Consider the following 16,503-nt stretch of genomic DNA (forward strand, 5'->3'; position numbering starts at 1 on the left):
GCCTGAGAATAGCTGTGGGAAGGTGGTTGGAGTTAAGTGTTAGACCCCAGTGGTGCATGTGTCCAGTTCGGTCAAACAGTGCATTGCTTCTCCTTTCCTCCTTGTCATTGGGGAGGAATTACCGACATAACCAACACTCTTCAGAGGGCACGTTAAGTGAGGATGCTGTACCAAGCGCAAAGCTACTGTTGATTATAGCCAAGATTTGGAGGTGGTGGACTTTTTTATTAAAAATGATCATCTCATGCTTTTAATTAGCGCTTATATCTAATTTTGAACTTTACAAGGATAGCAACTTACACAGGGGCTTATTGCACCCATCTTACTGATGATGATACTGAGGTCCAGAGAAGTTGTACCTTGCCTAAGACCACACGAGGAAGCATGAGCATGGATTCAGGCCCTGATAGTCTGACTTCAGAGGCCATGCTTTTCCTCCTGCTCCATTCTGGCTTTGAGCAGCCCTCTGTCAAGAAGTGGGCCGCAGTTATTTATACACCCAATTACACCACACCCCAACAACCTCTTTATCTGTCACCATCTCCTCTGCTGGGAAGGCTGTCTGTCCAGCTGAGGTTGTGACCTGGTGCGCAGAGATTGGAGAAGGCTGCAGAGGCAATGAATCTGACTTAGATTCATTCGTGGGTTTCTTTTTTCCTGGTATAAATTGTGACCCCAGAGTTGCTTTCAGTTCTATTCTCTGGCTGCCTAAATGACCGGAGTGCAGGCTCTGTTATCTAACACTCATTACCCATCACCCTCCAGGACTGTAGACACTGCGGCACCTGTCAGAGATGATGATAAATATCTAGGCCAAAGGTTTTTAAAAAAATCTTTGCAGTTGAATGGAATGCTCAATCAAGATGACAAGGTATTTTCAAGGAATAAATAAAGCACTGATAACCTAACTTTCTCCTCTTTTCTTTCCTCTTGGCTGCCCATATATGACCTGATGCCAGTGGTCAGTCTACTTGGCTGTCCTGCCTCTTCTGGGCCTTTGCTCAGACTTTGTCCCTGCTGCTACCCCTCCTCCACCTTCTAGTCCACCTGGGAAGGGAACTTGCTTCTCATTTCCTTCCTTTCCACTCTTTCCATTCCTGGCTCACATCCTGTAAGTTACCAAGTCCTGCTGATCTAGTTCCCTCGTTCTTCCAGAATTGCTCTCCAGCCCAGTTGCCACTTCCTGGAGAAGCCACCATCATCTCTGTGTTGGACAGCCTGCACCTGGTCTCCCGGTCCTACTCTTGCCCTACTCACTGTCTACGTTGTATCAGAGGGGCAATAGTGTCTCTGTACTACTTCTGGGGTGAGTGAGCTCTTTGACAGCACCCCCTTATCTTAGTACCCCCCCCATTTTCAAATACAGTGTCAGTCACACAGAAGTCATCAAAATACCTTGCTTGATTGAATTACTTCTGACAGCTCTCATATCTGGCTGTCCTGGGCAGCGTTTCTGGCCCAGGCAAGCATTTGTGTAAGCAGGGCTTTAGTCACTGACTTCTCTCTCTCTCCTTCAGGGAGCATAAAACCAAGCACAAGTCTACATTTTTCTTTCCAAACATCCCTATTTATAAACCTCAGATGTGTCAGGGACCGGTATGGTCATTTGGTCAGTTCACTTGTACAATATGCTTTATAAAAGACAATTTATTTACATTTCAGGAAGGATTTAAGCCTCAGTCAGATTTTTTTTCAGAGGCCCAAAGCCCTTTCCCACCCCGTCTGCCATACACCCTCTGGCGGAAGCAGTGGTGGGGTGGCATCTAGCGGAGGGTAGTTGGAGCCATGCTTCCAGGACCCTACCCTGCACCCAGGGGCTGCCCTGTGCCTTTTCACCTCTGCCTGGCCCCAGCATGAATAACACTGGGTGGAAACAACCCTTTCATGCTTTGTAGACTTTCGAGGTGTTCTCACACCTGAGTCTGAGGTCAGAGGCCACAGTCCGGCCATCCCCCTCCTTGACCAGGTGTCATGTTTGCTTAATCAAACCCACTTTTTTGCTTAAGTGATGAAGATAAGGGCATAAAGATGGACGTCTGCAATAAACAGAGGAACAGCCCTCTTTACCAGCCCCTCCTGGTCATCTTCCTAGGGCAGAGCTTGGTCAAAGCCCTCATTTTTGCTACTATGGCATCTGTTTGCCTGAGCACGTGGAATGTTCCTCCGTATGGCTGCCAGGTGGACAGCTGGCCAGGCAGAGCCAGGACCGGTGGGAAGCCACAGGTCCACGGCAGGCTTCCGTGGGTGCCATGAGCTCCCAGTCAGTCACAGAGATGTTGAAGCTGACAGGAGTGCCTGGTGCCCAGTTGTGCAGGAGGTCAGATTAGATTCCCCCAGAGTCTCTTCTAGTTCTAAATCCTGGAGAATTCAGTGATGCCCCTCGCTCCCTTCTCTGTCCCTGCCCATTGTGAGGCTGTCATCACAGGCAGGCAGGAGCAGAAAGGAACCCCCTCTTTCCTTTCCTGGAACAGCTTCCCCTTTTCCTTGGCTTATCTTGGTCACTTGTTCCCAGAAGCCTCAGGACTGCTTGGCACATCAGGACGTTTCCTGTACTGCCGCCAGCTTTCTGGTCTATCTGTTCCCCTCCACCAGGTCAAGGGCCCCTTGAGTAAAGCCAGTGTCTGAGGGATTCCTCCTCTTGAGCTCACAGTGGGTGGGTCACAAAGGTTAATGAACGAGCAAGCAAGTGATGAAGTCCCAGGGAAGGTGGTCTGTGGGGATAGTAACAGGCTCACTCAAGGTGTGCCCGGTGGAGGAGGCCCCCCCGGCATGTCTGGCCCTGAGTTGGGGCGGGCTGCTGGCCTGCTGTGCCGGCAGAATGTTGGGGCTCCCACAGGCGAGCGCTGGGGAGGCCTAGGACTGCGGAGCGGCCAGTTCCCACGGGCTCTCCCCCCGCAGTCACTCCCCAGGCCCTTGGCGTGGCTGGAGCAGGGCCGTGGCAGGCCTTGGGCAGCAGTAGAAGTTACGTTTCTGGGGCCAAAAAGACAAAGGCCGGAGAGCACCAAGAGCAGAAGAAGAGCTTGGCCACCTCTGTGCCCAGGTCAGCCCGCATAGACTCCGGGCCTGCCTAAGCGACCATGCCACAGCCCCTCCACCTTGGCAGACCTGTCACCTGTTTCCTGCTTGGAACTAAGCTTGGCTCATCCCCAGAACGTTCCAGGTGTCCCTCCTCCCTGTGCTCACACACCTGCCCTGTCCTGCTGCTCTTGCCTTCCCTGTGTTCTGTCTGCTGCTGCCCTGCTCTAGTCCCTCTGCCCCAGGAAGCCTGGTCTCCCCATCCCAGCTGTCCCAAGCGTCTCCTTGCCCCTACCCCATCCTCCCTGACCGCTGCGGCCTTCTCCCATTGCCCGCTGTGAACATGTCTCCCTGGCAGTTCCCCGGGACCCAGGGCTAGGGTACCTCCCCATCCCCAGCAGACCAGGGACAGACCCGAGCTGGGGCCTCAGTGACAACACTGCAGGTGGGGAGCTCTGCTCTCCTGGGCTTCTCCCCTCCTTTGCCTCCTCCGAATTGAGCACTTGGACACGGGTGCAAGGAGGAAAAAGAGCGCTCCTTTATTCCCTGTGGGAAGGACTGCTCGGGAGCAGCCGGTACCTTTCCTGAGGGTAGGCTCTGTCTTGAGGCCCCTGCGAGGCCAGGGCAGTGGTGGGGGCACTGCTGGCCCCGTGGACAGGACAGGTCCAGGCGGGGGCTACTGCCCCTTCCTTAAAGCTTCTCCAGGTAGGAGCCAGGGACAAAGCCACGCTGCCCATTCCGTTGCACTGTCCACCAGCCATCCTCCCCTTCCTGGATGACCTCCAGGATGTCCCCCGCAGAGATGTTCAGCTCGTCGGAATTCTGGGCAAGAGAATGAAAACGCATCAGGCTGAAGTGGGCCTGCTGGGAGGGCCTCTGGTCAGGCGTTCTCCCAACCCCAGGCAGTAAATGCCAGCCTGTCTCCCAGATGGGCTGTCAGCTGAGACATGCTGGCCTCCTGGGGCTGCAAGACACGGCCACTCTGGGCTAAGGCAGCCCTGGAGACATAGGGTGTGGGGTGCCTCGTGGGGCTCAGCCTCTTGTCCCCTCTGGTTTGTCATTGTGGGCCTCCCACACAACCTGGGGCTTCTTCCCCTGCTTCACCTCCCTGCTGCTCCCTTCTTCCCCTCCCTGCTTCAGACGCGGCAACCTAGCAAGTCAGGTGTGTTTGCCACGCCCAGACCTCTGTTAGCCCTTGTCATACAGGCACACCATCATTCTCCTGGGCTGTCTCCCTGTCCAGGGACCAGGCTTCGGGAGTCAGTGCAGCCCGCCGAGCCCCGAGGAGATGCTTGGCCTCAGTCCCAGTGGATCTGGAGTCCAGCTCTACTCCCTCACCTCAAACTGGGAGCAGATTAGACTCTGGGGATCTGGGCACAGCTGCCCTGTGGCTCCTTTACTCATCCTCCCCTTGTGGGCTTCAGAAAATCAACCCCGGCACAGCTGAGGGCCTCGTTCCGACCATGGCTTGTTCTGGGCGCCCATGGTCACGGAGAACAAGGCCCTCACCTGTGGGCGCAGAGCCTGATCCTCAGACCACTTCCTCAGATAGCTGCAGCTCTGCCAGCTGCTGCACACGTGCACACCTGCCTGTATACCGCATGTGCTTGTGACCAAGGCCCTCGTGCCGTTCATCAGCTTTCACTCAGCACGTCCGCACTGGGCCCCTCCCAAAGGCCAGGTGCTGTTCTAAGGGCACCCACCCCAGCCCACTCAGTGCATGTGCCTACGTGTGAGCACACCCTTGGGCATGCTGGTGCCCTCCCAAGGAGGGGAGGGCGGGGCCTCACCTGGGCTGTGTAGTCATAGAGCGCCCTGTAATCCTGGGCTGGCAGGGTGTGGGGTCCTGGCGCCTCCTGCACAGCGATGGCGGCATAGACACCCTCATTCCGATCAGAGGTGGGAGTCAGGGTCTCTGTGGAGGCTGAGAGCAGGGTGAGGCCTGGCACCCGCCCCTTACAAAGAACAGTGGTCCCTGGAGGCCCCCCCGACGTGGAGCTTCCCCAGAGTTGGCCCAGCCTCTTCCCAACCCCCGACCTCCCAGCTGTTGGAAGGCCCATCTGTGCCAAGTAGGCATCCTCCCCTTCACCCCAGGTTGACAGTTGTCACCCCCAATTACCTGCAGAAGCTGCTGACGATGTTGTTTTGGGACTTCCATGCAGCAGCCCAGAGAACCTGGGGACAGGGAGGAAAGCAGGTGAGTCGGGGTGGGATGGGGGGAGTAGATGAGGCAGGAAGCCCACAGGGCTCCAGGGCTGGGGTTGCCCCTAGCCTCCAGGCACAGATGTGATTTATGGGGTGCCCCTCACCATGAGGACTCCCTAAAGAGTGGTCCAGTGGCTCTTGCCCAGCCGCACTCTCTCAGTCCCTCACCCTGTAGACGTCTTCTCAGTACCTGCTCCCTGCAGGGCCTAAATGGGGGCTCTAAGACCTCTGTGCTCCAGGGCCCAGGCCCTACACCCACCAGGCTCCTGCTCCAGCCTCCCCCATGGGCAAAGGAGCTGCCCCCTAGAGCTTGGCCCACTCACACCTCACTAGGACCTTCACCAGCCTGGGCAGCCCAGCCGCTCCCCGACCACACAAAGTGAGGTCCAGGAGGCAGTGCTGGGCTAATTCACCCCTTCCCTCGTTCCTGGCTCAGACCTGGACTGAGCTGGACTCATGGAAGTTTGTTGAATAAAAGAGAGAAAAAAAAGGCAAGAATCAAGAGGCAGAGGCAGACACTGGGGTACCTAGTAAGGAACCAGATGTGGGTGCCCCGAAGCAGACAGTGCTGAGGGCTAAACGAGTAGAGGCTGATGCTACTTCCCCTGATCAGGAAAGGCTTCCTGGCCTGTTGGGGTCAAGCCAAGTCTGCAAAGACTCAGCTTTATCAGATAGAGACTGGAGTGCAAGGCATTGCCGGTGAATGGGAGAGGAGTGCAAAGGTGCAGATTGTACAGACAGAGGAATTTGGGAAGTGGAGTGGACCAGTTTGGGGTGTATAGGAGATAAGACTGAAATAGGGACAAGGGCAGACCCCCCAGGGGTCTTGAGTGCCCAGTAAGGGGCTGGGCCCGTAGGAGGCTGCCCTGTAGTGCCAGGTGGGACACAGAGACCTTTCCCAGGGTGGGAGAATCCGGGACCCCCGCCCCCTTGCAGGGTTTGTGGAGCTGAGGGCCCAGGATGGAAACACCTGGACAGGCATGCATGGACTTGGCACATGTGGGAAGGCCTGATGCTAACTTGGGCCCTGCAGACTTGGTGCCTGTGGCATTCCTGCCCCTGCCAGGTAGGGTTAACCCAGCAGGGCTGGGGCTGGAGGAGCAGCTCGTCGAGGCTGTGTGTGCCAGGGCTGTCTGCGCTTTCGACTCCGTTCCTCCGTCCACTCACTTCCTGGCCAGTGGCCCCTGCCCCTCCCCAGCCCTGCCTGGCTTCTGGTCCCCACACGGTGGTCCCTGCCTGTCCCCTGCAACAGCCAGGCCTCTGCCTGTGCGACCTCTTTCCCTCTTTATCTTTCATCCTCATCAGACCCCTTTCTGACCTTTCTTGATACTGCCCCAGGTGAGCTCTTCTGTCCCGTTGTTTAAGTGACCATCTGTGTTGGGATCTGGGTCCTCACTGGGAGTGCAGGGAGGTCTGAGTCCCCTAAGATTTTGGAATGATAGCAAGGGTAGGAATGCCCTCCTCCTGGGGTTCTTACTTTCTCAGGGTTCCCAGAGGAGCATGCCATGGTGCCCACAAGCCTCTGCCTCCCAGGAGCCTTCCTGCAGGGCGGCTCCAGAGGCCTCAGAAATGAGCTGTCCTCAGAGGACCGGGAGCCCGTCACCTCCACCCCACCCGCCTCTCAAAGGCAGGGCCTTCTCTGCAGTGGGTTGGAGGGAGGGAGGAGGTCACAGAGGCCTGGGGGTGGGGGTGGGGCGCAGGCACCATGTGAAGTCCATGGATGCTCCTAGATGTGCACAGATGGGGAGCTCAGGGAACTGGCTCCTGGGCAGGGGGGCTCCCTGAGCAGGCCATGGCGCTCCCAGTGGGCTGTCACTATCGTCACCCAAGGCCTGAACCAAGAGGGTCCTTAGGTCTGAGTCTGCCCCCAACACGCATAGGCCCTGGGCCTAGAGGAGGTGTGTGACTTGTGCAAGTGACACGCTGGGGCCTGACACCAGGACCCTGGCACCTACCACAGCCAGGCCAGGGAAGGGGCCCTGGAAAAACCTGGAGAATTCTCCAAGAGTACTGGCTGGAGGGCCTTCTCCTATGCCCTGATCCCGTGCCAGTGGGAGAGGGTTGCCACTGCAGCCTGACTGTCCAAGGCTCCAACCAGGCTAGCAGCAGAGCCCAAGGGGTCAGCCAGCCTGGGGTCTCCCTGGAGCTCTGAGCATAGTCGCTAGTGAATAAGGGGGCTGTGATTCTTTAATGCCTAGGTCCCCTCGGGCTGAGGGTGTCATGAGATTAGATTGAACCTGTCTTGTCCCCGAAGAGTGCCCAGCACCTAAACCCTGGCACCAGGCACATAATAGATGCCCAATAAATACATGTGGAAGAGCCAGTTGCAGGAGGAGAGGCTGGCCTCCCTCCCTGGCAGCCCCCGTTCCCCACCCCCGGCCCCACCCTCTGTATCCCGTCCGGCTGGCACCCAGCAGGCGGCTCACCTCTTTATCATGCCACAGGACGGCTGAACACCAGGGCTGCTGGACAACGGGGCAACCTCCCGATCATAGTAGTTCTGGTAGGGCACCGGAGCTGCAGGCAGCAAGCGCATGAGGCCCAGGGTGGCAAGGGCAGGGCAGGCAGGACCTGTGCCACTCGGCACCCCATCCTCTCCCCATCCAGAGACCCAGACTGGGGCCCCACCTTACCATCCTTGCCCTGGCCACCTTGGTGCTTGAGGACGGGGCCCGCTCCCTTCCTAGAGATATCTTGCTGTGGGTACCACCAAGACCGAATAGTCTGGACTCAAGATTTAGTGGCACCAAGCAGGCTGGAGCAGGTGCTCTGGGGAGGCTACCTGCCTCTGTCCCCATCCTCATCTCCCCCTTCAGTGTCAGTGTTCTTAAGCTCTGCTCATCCTCTATCTTGGATGAGGCGGCAGGCTAAGGACCCAACCAGGGGACTGCACTGTCCCTGACCCCTTCCCCGGGCCTGGCCAAGGCTTCTCCACCCAGAAAGGAGCTGTGAGCCACCCCAGTTCTGTCCTGGCAGCTGAGGCTCAGAGAACCTGGGCCAGGCCTAGGGAAGGCGGGCCTGGACCCAGAGGCTGTGCTGCCAATACGTGGGCCTCACCTGGGGGCTCAGTGCCGGTGCTCTTGGCCTGGATGAAGCTGTCTATGTCGGCATCCACACTGCAGCCTTCTAGCGTTACTCGTACCTCTTCGTAGAGCTGGGGGCAGGAAAAAGCAGAGGCTGAGGGGCCAGGCCTCACCTCCATGCCCACATTGTCAAGCCTGCCCCCGCTTCGGGTCTGAACTCTGACCAGGGGCCTTGAGGTGTAACTGCCCCAGGCCTGCCTGAGGGGTTAGAGCCCTGGCTGACAGCTTCTCCTGTTTCCGGAACACCTACTGTGCACAAGTTCCTTTGCAAGGGATTTACCCCACTCCTGTTCTCTGAGGTAGACACTGCTTCCTCATTTTACAGATGAGGAAATTCAGAGGAGAGTGACTTGCCCAAGGTCACAAAGCAGGAATTCAGTGTGCTGGGCTTTGGATCCGGTATGAGAGGATTCAGAGCCCACACTCCTTCCTCCGCTACAAGGAGGTCACCAGGTGGGCTCAAGTCATTTGGGGAGAAAACCCCCAAAACTCCTCACCCCATAGGCAGAAGGGATTAGGCAAGTAACAGCAGCGGGCATCAGGGCGTCAGGGCTGCCATGAGGGAGGGAGCTTATGGCTCTAGGACTGCAAGGCCCCTGGCAAGGGAGGTGGCGGCCCCTCTCTGCTGAGGAGGACCCACCCAGCCCACCAGGCATGTAAGGGGGAACCAGGACACCCTGGAGATGTCTAGAGACAGAAGAGGGACCGGACCTTGGCTCCTGCAAGTGCCAGGCCTGGAGCAGGGCAACCGAGGGTCCCCCAGCCTCTCTGCAAACCTCTGAGGTGCTGTGTCCACCTCCCTTCCCCATCCCAGCAGAGGGAGCATGTGCTCTGTGGCTCTGATAGCAGAGCCAAGGCCTTGGAGCAGGGGTGAGCAGAGAGGGCAGATGCCAGGGTAACCACAAAGCCCAGTCTGCAGGCAGAGAGGCTGTGGCCCTTTGTGGTACTGAGCTCCCTGTACTCGAGGCCTGGGGCAGGGGCTCAGCGCTGAGGTCGGAGACCCTGAGGCCAGGGCTCGGACCACAGAGGACTAGGTATTTGCTGACAGGCTCAGGTGGGCCTGGGTGCGCTGTTGCTAGGAGGCTGACCTTTCCTCACGCCCCCCTCCCACTCCCTGCCCCTCCCTGCCCTCAGCCCCTACCTCATCATCCTTGACGCACTGCATAGAGAGCTGGTTGCAGTGCACCCACAGAGCATTGCGGAGGATGGTCAGCCGGTCAAACTCTTGCAGCTGAAAGGCCTGGGGGAGAAGCGGGGGCGGCGGGGGCTGCTGCAGGGCTGGGCCAGGCCAGGCACCACTCAGCTCAGCTGGGGCTGACCAGCCAGACCCCTTCTGCTGAAGCCAAGCCGAAAGGAAAGACTCTTCCTGGGCATCCCCACCCCCACCTCTGTGCCAGCTCCTGAGGCTTCTGGGGAGGGAAGTTGAACTGCCTGTGGGCTTCCTGCCCCGTCCTTCCTCCAGGCGTGGGGGAGTGTACCCCTGGGGAGTGTCTTAAGAGGAGCCCTGGACCCTGAATCCTGAGGCCTGTCTCCCAGGCCCTGCTCATCAGCAGAGCCCAGGGAAGCTATGGGTTTTGTCTGAGCCTCAGTTTCGGCTTCAGCCAAAAGGGGTGAAGGATGCCTGCCTGCAAAAGGGGACCCAGAGCACAAAGCCAGGCGGTGAGCTCCCCGGGGGCAGGGACCCAGCACAGGGCCTGTGGAGTGAGTGGATGAGTGAATGAATGAAGGAATGATGCCTTTCCCGCAGCACTGCCTCTTTTCCCCCCGTGAAGCGGCGGGAGCGGGGACGGGCGTCCCTCCCATTTCGTAGCTCGGGAAGCAGCCTCCACGCAGGGAGTGTCTCACCTCACAGGTGGTCCGGTGCTCCTGCTCCCACTCGCCCCGCACCTTCTCCAGCTGCTCGATGTTCTGCCTATACACGCGCTCTGGAAGCACAGGCAGTCCTTGGGGAGGCCAGCGGCCTAGACACCCCCCACAGGCCACCCCTTTGCTCCTGCAGTGCCCCTGCCCAGAGTGCCCTCCTCCTCCTTAGACCTGCCCTGGCTGCTGGTGCTACATCTGAACGCTCGTAAGGGCCACCCACTGTGGTACTGCCCTTAGGGTGACTCTCAGCTCCCCCTGTGGTCCAGCTGCCTGGGGCTGGAGCAGAGCCTCATACACCCAAAGTCAGAATCTGGGCCTCTCACCATCCCCAGGTCCCACCGTCTCACTTTCCAGATGGGAAACAGGCTCAGAGAGGGCAGCCCTGGAGGAGGGGTGAAGGGGAGCATTGGGAGCTATCGGGCTGGGAAGCCAGCAGGCTTGGACCATGACCTCTGTGCCCCCAGCCAAGGGAGCAGCTGGGTCCTGGGAAAGGCAGCGCTAGCAGGAGGGAGAGCCTTCCCAGGGAAAGGGAGCAACGGTAAGCTCTCTGTCCTAGGAGTTGTGTCAGCAGAGATAGGGGTGTTGGGGTCTTCTGGCATCAGGAGAAGGATAGAGGAGACAGAAGCCCAGAGAAGGCTCTGATGGGTTTCAGTGTATGTAAGAGAGAGAGAGGTATGTGCGATGAGTGGGCCTGTCTCCCTTGATTGTGGCTGTGAAAGTCCTGGGCCCTGGAGCCAGATGGCTTGCATTCAAATACAGTTACTACCACTTATTGGCTGTGTGACCTTGGGCAAGTTAATTAACCTCTCTGTGCCACAGTTTCCTCATCTGTTAAAAAAAGGGGATAGTAATAATGACCACCTTGCAGGATTGTTGTGAGTGTTAGTTAAAACATGCAAAGCACCAAGAACAGTCTTGGCAAATGTGAGAAAACGAATGGTTTCGTTTTACTTGCATAAGTATGGAAATGAGAGTGATGAGCGTGACTGTGTCCCCAGGGTGAAGGCAGTGTGCTGTGGGGGAAGGGATGTCCAAGCCACCCTACCCCCTAGGCTGAGGAGGTGGGCTAGCCACGTACCTGCCTCCATGGCTGAGTCCTTGCACTGCTTGGCTTTGTTCTGGCTCTGAAGAGACAGAGGGAAAGCAGCATTGAAACCCCGCCCCCGGGAACCCCCCAGCCCAGCCCTTGGGCTCCGAGTTTCCCTGGACAACCCTGAAGGGACTCTGTCACCCCCTCTCTGGCCACACAGGGGGACACTCAGGAGCCAACTGTGGGCAAGTTCCATCATTAACTCCAGCCTCACCCTACAAGGGCCCACAGCCTGGTTCCAGTGAAAAAGGAATAAAACAGAAACCTGCACTTCATGCAGGTACATGTGAAAACTAGATGTTGAGACCTAGAGGGAGAAATGTAGACCAGGGGCCGGGCCCTGGGGCCCCACGCCCACTGCTGAACCCCCTGGCTGAGGCTGGGGCTCTGTCCCTGACTTGCTGCCACCAACTCACCTGCAGGCCCCTGCCCTCTCTGGGCCTCAGCTTTCCTGTCTGTGCAATGGGCAAAATGTGTTCTTGAGCCCTGGCATCTCTGACACTCCCACCCTGGCCAAGAGGCCAGAGTAGTCAAGAGCTTGGGTTCTGGACAACCTGGGTTTGGGTCCTTTCTCTGTTTCTGCCTGGCCCTCAGACCTTGAACAAGTCACTTACCATCTCTGGGCCTGTTTCCTGTGACATGGGCCTACTGAGCCCTTCTCCAAAGGGTTGTGTGAGGGTTAGCATCTGCTCTCATTGCCCTGTGAGCTCTGGGCCTGGGCTGCAGTGGGCCTGCTCTGAGGAGTGGGTCCTTGGGTGCAGCCTGGAGATGGCAAAGGGGATCAAGCTGACTGTCTATCTAGACCCTGAGATTCTAGGAAACCCATTTCACAGACAGAGGGATGAAGGTTCAGAGCGAGGTGAGCAGCCAGGATATCCCAGATGCAGACCTTGCCTTGGAGTGTCTGTGGCACCCCTTCCCTCCCTCCCCGCCCTGCCCCAGCCCTGTGACACCACATGGCCTCAGGGGCTCCACGCACCTTCTCCACCTGCTTCTGTTGACCATTGGTGCTAATGCGCTCGAAGGCCTGCTCGGCGTCGTCTGCATCTCGGCACTTCTGCTCATATGTCTTCTTGGACTGGGGGGGAGCGGTGGAGGGGCGTGACTTGGGGGCCCCAAGTGAGGCTCCTGAGCCCAACCTCCCTTCTCCCTGTTGGGGGCTGTGAATGGGTTGGGGGCCTCCTCACCAGGGACAAGGATTTGGGGATCCAGAATGGAGATGGAGAAGGGAGTCTTGTTCCCAGGCCCCTTCCCAGTGGGGACAATGTAGCCCTGCCCACAGCCCCGGCCTCTTCAGAGGTGTGGTTGCATCAAACCGCCAGCAGGGCCCTTAAAATGCCATGCGTCATCACGATGCCAGCCTCCGCACACGTGGTGGAGCTATTTTTCTCCTTACTCAGTGAACTAGGAGACACAGCTCAGGGGTCCCTTCTCCCTCTGCCCCTGGAGTCCCCAGCTGACAGCCTGGATGACCCTGTAGACCGCTGTCCGGGACTGGCTGCTTGCCCATCAGTCAGGAGCCCCCCAAGGTCAGGCCGTGGGCCAATCTGCATGGCACCCTGGGAGCAAGTGCAACACCAAGAACCCGACAGGCCACTGTGCCTGTTGCTGGATGGAGGCCTGAGGCATCCCTGTCCCAGGGGCCCAGTCCAGGGCTCCTGGCATCCACACCCTGACCCCGGCCACCCCTCCAGGCCTAAGACCCCTGCGCTCACCTCCATGGCCTTCTTGTGGAGCAGCAGCTTGCTCTTCTGGACACGGTCCATGATGGCCTCATACTGCAGGGGACGTGAGGCTCTGAGCTTGGGGCGTGGCCTCAGGACACTCCCTTAGGCCCAGAGGACGGGGTGTCCTTGGGATGAGGCCCAGCATTCCTTCCTGGCTCTGAAGGGGGTGGTGACAAGATGCCCTCCCTCTCCCTCAGCCTGCTCTTTCACAACTACTGCTCAGAACAGAAAGCTAGAGGAACCCGGGGCATGGATACACATGGTGTATCCTCTCCCTGCAGACCCCAGCCAGGACTTGGTCTCTAGCCCGGGAATACCCAACCTACCTACGTGCACATGCGCACACACACGCACACTGTCCTCCACTCATAAGCCTCTGTACCCACTCAAAGCCATCATACCCCGTGTACCCACGCTGGCACACACACACACATAAGTAAACGTTAACAGGCCCCCACGCTCCCCCTTGCATATACACAAGGCCTTCACAGAGCAACCTCAGACACCACGCACAAGTACACATACGTACACTCTCCCATGTCCGCCACACACAGCCATGGGCCCTGTGTACACACCCCAGACTTGGTCATGGTCACCCGCTGATGCACACGGGGCCCCTGCACCTCCACCTCGCCTCCCAGGCTCCTTGTACAGATGGAGAGGATGGAACTCGGCCTGGACAGAGATTGGCTCTAAGGATAATGGGAAATGAAACACCTCTCGTGTTGGGGCTGGAGCCGGTTCGTGCCTGGGGTCTCAGTGGGGCCGGTGCCAGCGGGGAGACCTCGAGAAGCCACCTGGTCACACACACACACACACACACACTGAAACACATGCACATGCTCACAGGTGTGCAGAGGTGTCCTCTCATTCTCCTGGGTGCACACCCATGTCCATACATGCACACGTGTGCACACACACCCAGGCAGCCTTCCTCGCACACTACATCACGGCTGTCCTTCGCTTGTGGGAGCCCTGATCACACCCTGGAACTGTCCCTCTGTCCAGAACAGCTTTTTCAGACATCACAGCCCCACTGGCCACAGGAAAGCTCAAAACAGCCATCCTGGGGCCTTGCTGTCACAGTAGATGCTCTGCAAGCAAGTCCCAGCTCAGAGGGGTCGCCTGCTGCAGCTCCTTAAGGCTGGGCCAACTTCTGGGGCTGGCTTGGAGGACCCATTGTCTGCTCAGGAACCCAAATTTAGAATCGTGAAAGCCTGAGGCCCCAGCTAGCCAGATGGGCAGACAGGGAGTACAGCCACACTAAATTTCTGGGGCCAGAGCTACTAATCGGAGCCAGCACCCTGCCTGTGAAGACTGCAAGGGGCCTAGTTCTGGGCTGGGTCCCCCAAAGCTTGGGAGGTGGATGTAAGTGTCCCATCCCACAAGAGGGAAACAGGCACAGAGAGGGTAAGTGGCTTGGCCGGGACACCCAGTCCCAGCCTGGCCCCAGCCATGAACTGTTGCCTTCTGTCCCTTCACAGCTCAGTTGTGTGGAATTTTCCATTTTCAGTTCTTTGGACAGTTTACAATAATGCTTCCTCTCCAAGCAAGAAGTGCTCCTGTGCCCTGGCCTCTCCCACCCTGTCCAAGGCACCACGCTCATCACTAAGGCCCTGAGATCATGTGTCCGTACCTGCCTTCCCAGAGGGCCACGTGCTCAGCCAGTCAGAGAGTCTCAGGCTTGGGAGGGGACCCTGGGACACAGGGGTCACCAAGCCCACCTCCCATCCAACCTCTGCAGCTTCCCTGACAAGTAGCCTCCAGCCTCTGTTTGTATACCTCCCATGATGGGGACCTCACTCCCTCTCCATGCAATCCCTCCATCAAGGGACAGCCATACCCTACAGATGGGTGAACAGTACCTTTGGATGCTGAGGTAGGCTCGGCAGCCCCCACTCCCCAGAAGCTCTGTCTGTTCCCCTCAGCCTCAGGCGCCCTGCAGAGTGGCTGCAGTGACTGACTCCCAAGTCTTCCTTTTTCCCAGGTAAACAGCCCTGATCCTTGGGCTCAGGACCAGTTTCTGGTGACTCCCCAACTTAGGTTGCCTCCTTTGGATACCCCCAAGCTGTCATGGACCCTCTATAGCCTGTTGTAGTAGGATGATCAAAAAGACCAAGGTCTTTCCCTCTTCCTGGCCTGGGACAGCGCAGGGGGAAGACCCCCAGTGGGGCTTTCAGGCCCGAGAGCTGGGCCCTGGTCCCAGTACCAGGCGTCTGTCCACAGCCCCCTCTCCTCCTTCAACTCGCCATCACCCGCAAGCCTGGGGTGCTGCCCATCGGGAGAGCCCGTCCCCTACTGCCTCTACAGCGACAACAGCCACCGCCCACTCGAGGCCCATCCCCGTGCCCCCTTACCTTCCTCCTCTGCTCCTTCTGCCTCTCACGAAACTCCTCCAGGCTCCGCAACTCCTCACGCAGGGCCAGGGCCAGCTGGATGTGGGCGCTGCCCACGTTCTCCATTTCTGGGGGTGGAGTAAGGACAGTGGTCCCTGGTGTCAGACCTGGTGAGCCCCAGCCACTCACATATTTGCCCCTGCCTGGGCCAGCCCACCCCAACCCCACAGCTCATCTCTGTCACCCCCAAGTCCACCACCAGCCTCGACTCCTGGCCAGCATCCATCCATCCCCAATGGTGTTCCCAGAAGGTCCTGTCACCCTGCAGCCTGGAGTGGGGAGCAGGCAGGACTTACGCTGCTTCAGAGAGTCAAAGGAGGCCCTCAGGGAGCTGCAAAACAGAAAGACCAGGGTCAGCAGGAGGACAGTGCAGGGGAACCTGAAGTCCTGGCTGGGCCCGGGGACTTTTATTTTGGTGGGAGGGCCCTGGCTTACTCACACACACTGACCTAGATCCCAGGGACCCTCTAGCTGGACTGTGACCATCCGCTCAGAAATCAAACCTCCCACTGTGACAGAATGCTCTTGGCTTCTGCACATCTTCATCTTCAGGGCCCTGCCTCGAAGCAGGAGAGGGTGGGGTTCAGACCTGGCAGGTGGCCTGAGGACATTTTGGAGGGGGCTGTGGGGGAAGAGGGGGACAAGCAGGGCAGAGGTGATGGAGGGGAGAGATGTAGGGGCCTTCGGACAGGATGAATAGGAGGTACAGGTGCGGACAGTGAGAAACTGAGGGGCTCCCTGGTCTCTGGCTAGGTGGCTGGGTGGATGGTGGTGACACCTCTGAGAGGGGCCCAGGAGGGAAAATGGGGAGTTATTTTAGGGTGCACTAAGCTTGGGGTGCCTGAGAAAACCCAGTAGGAGGAGTCAGGAGGCACCAGGTGGCCAGTCTGAAGCAGACATGCAGACACTGCCCACTCCAGAGAGGGCACCAAGGAGAAAGGAAAGGGAAGGGGCTGGCTGGGCATAGGAGGTGTGAGGGGGTTACGCCCAAGGGTAGGGTTGCCAGATGGAGCAAATAAAAATACAGGCCACCCAGCTAAGTTCAAATTTCAGATAAACAACAAATAGTTTTTGAATGTCAACATGCCCCATGTAATATTTGGAACACACGTAAATTTTAAAAA

At 58.1% G+C, this 16,503-nt stretch overlaps 1 protein-coding gene across 1 annotated transcript in view; it reads right to left on the reverse strand.

Moving 5' to 3' along the window:
• Positions 1-3,565: 3,565 nt before the first annotated feature.
• The window catches only part of PSTPIP1 (proline-serine-threonine phosphatase interacting protein 1), a 40,068-nt gene continuing 27,130 nt past the window's right edge, over positions 3,566-16,503 (reverse strand). Inside the window, exons 4-15 of the mRNA XM_082834036.1 lie at positions 15,676-15,710; positions 15,341-15,447; positions 12,972-13,034; positions 12,236-12,334; positions 11,245-11,290; positions 10,149-10,228; positions 9,445-9,543; positions 8,278-8,374; positions 7,647-7,737; positions 5,135-5,190; positions 4,806-4,939; positions 3,566-3,837 (exon numbers count right to left, since the gene is read on the reverse strand). Coding sequence (XP_082690162.1) covers positions 3,706-3,837; positions 4,806-4,939; positions 5,135-5,190; positions 7,647-7,737; positions 8,278-8,374; positions 9,445-9,543; positions 10,149-10,228; positions 11,245-11,290; positions 12,236-12,334; positions 12,972-13,034; positions 15,341-15,447; positions 15,676-15,710 — 1,039 coding nt within the window. The 3' untranslated portion in view covers positions 3,566-3,705. The remainder of the gene's footprint in view (positions 3,838-4,805; positions 4,940-5,134; positions 5,191-7,646; positions 7,738-8,277; positions 8,375-9,444; positions 9,544-10,148; positions 10,229-11,244; positions 11,291-12,235; positions 12,335-12,971; positions 13,035-15,340; positions 15,448-15,675; positions 15,711-16,503) is intronic.

This window comes from Leucopleurus acutus (genome assembly GCF_964270905.1).
Source record: "Leucopleurus acutus genome assembly, chromosome: 1".
Classification (NCBI taxonomy): domain Eukaryota; kingdom Metazoa; phylum Chordata; class Mammalia; order Artiodactyla; family Delphinidae; genus Leucopleurus; species Leucopleurus acutus.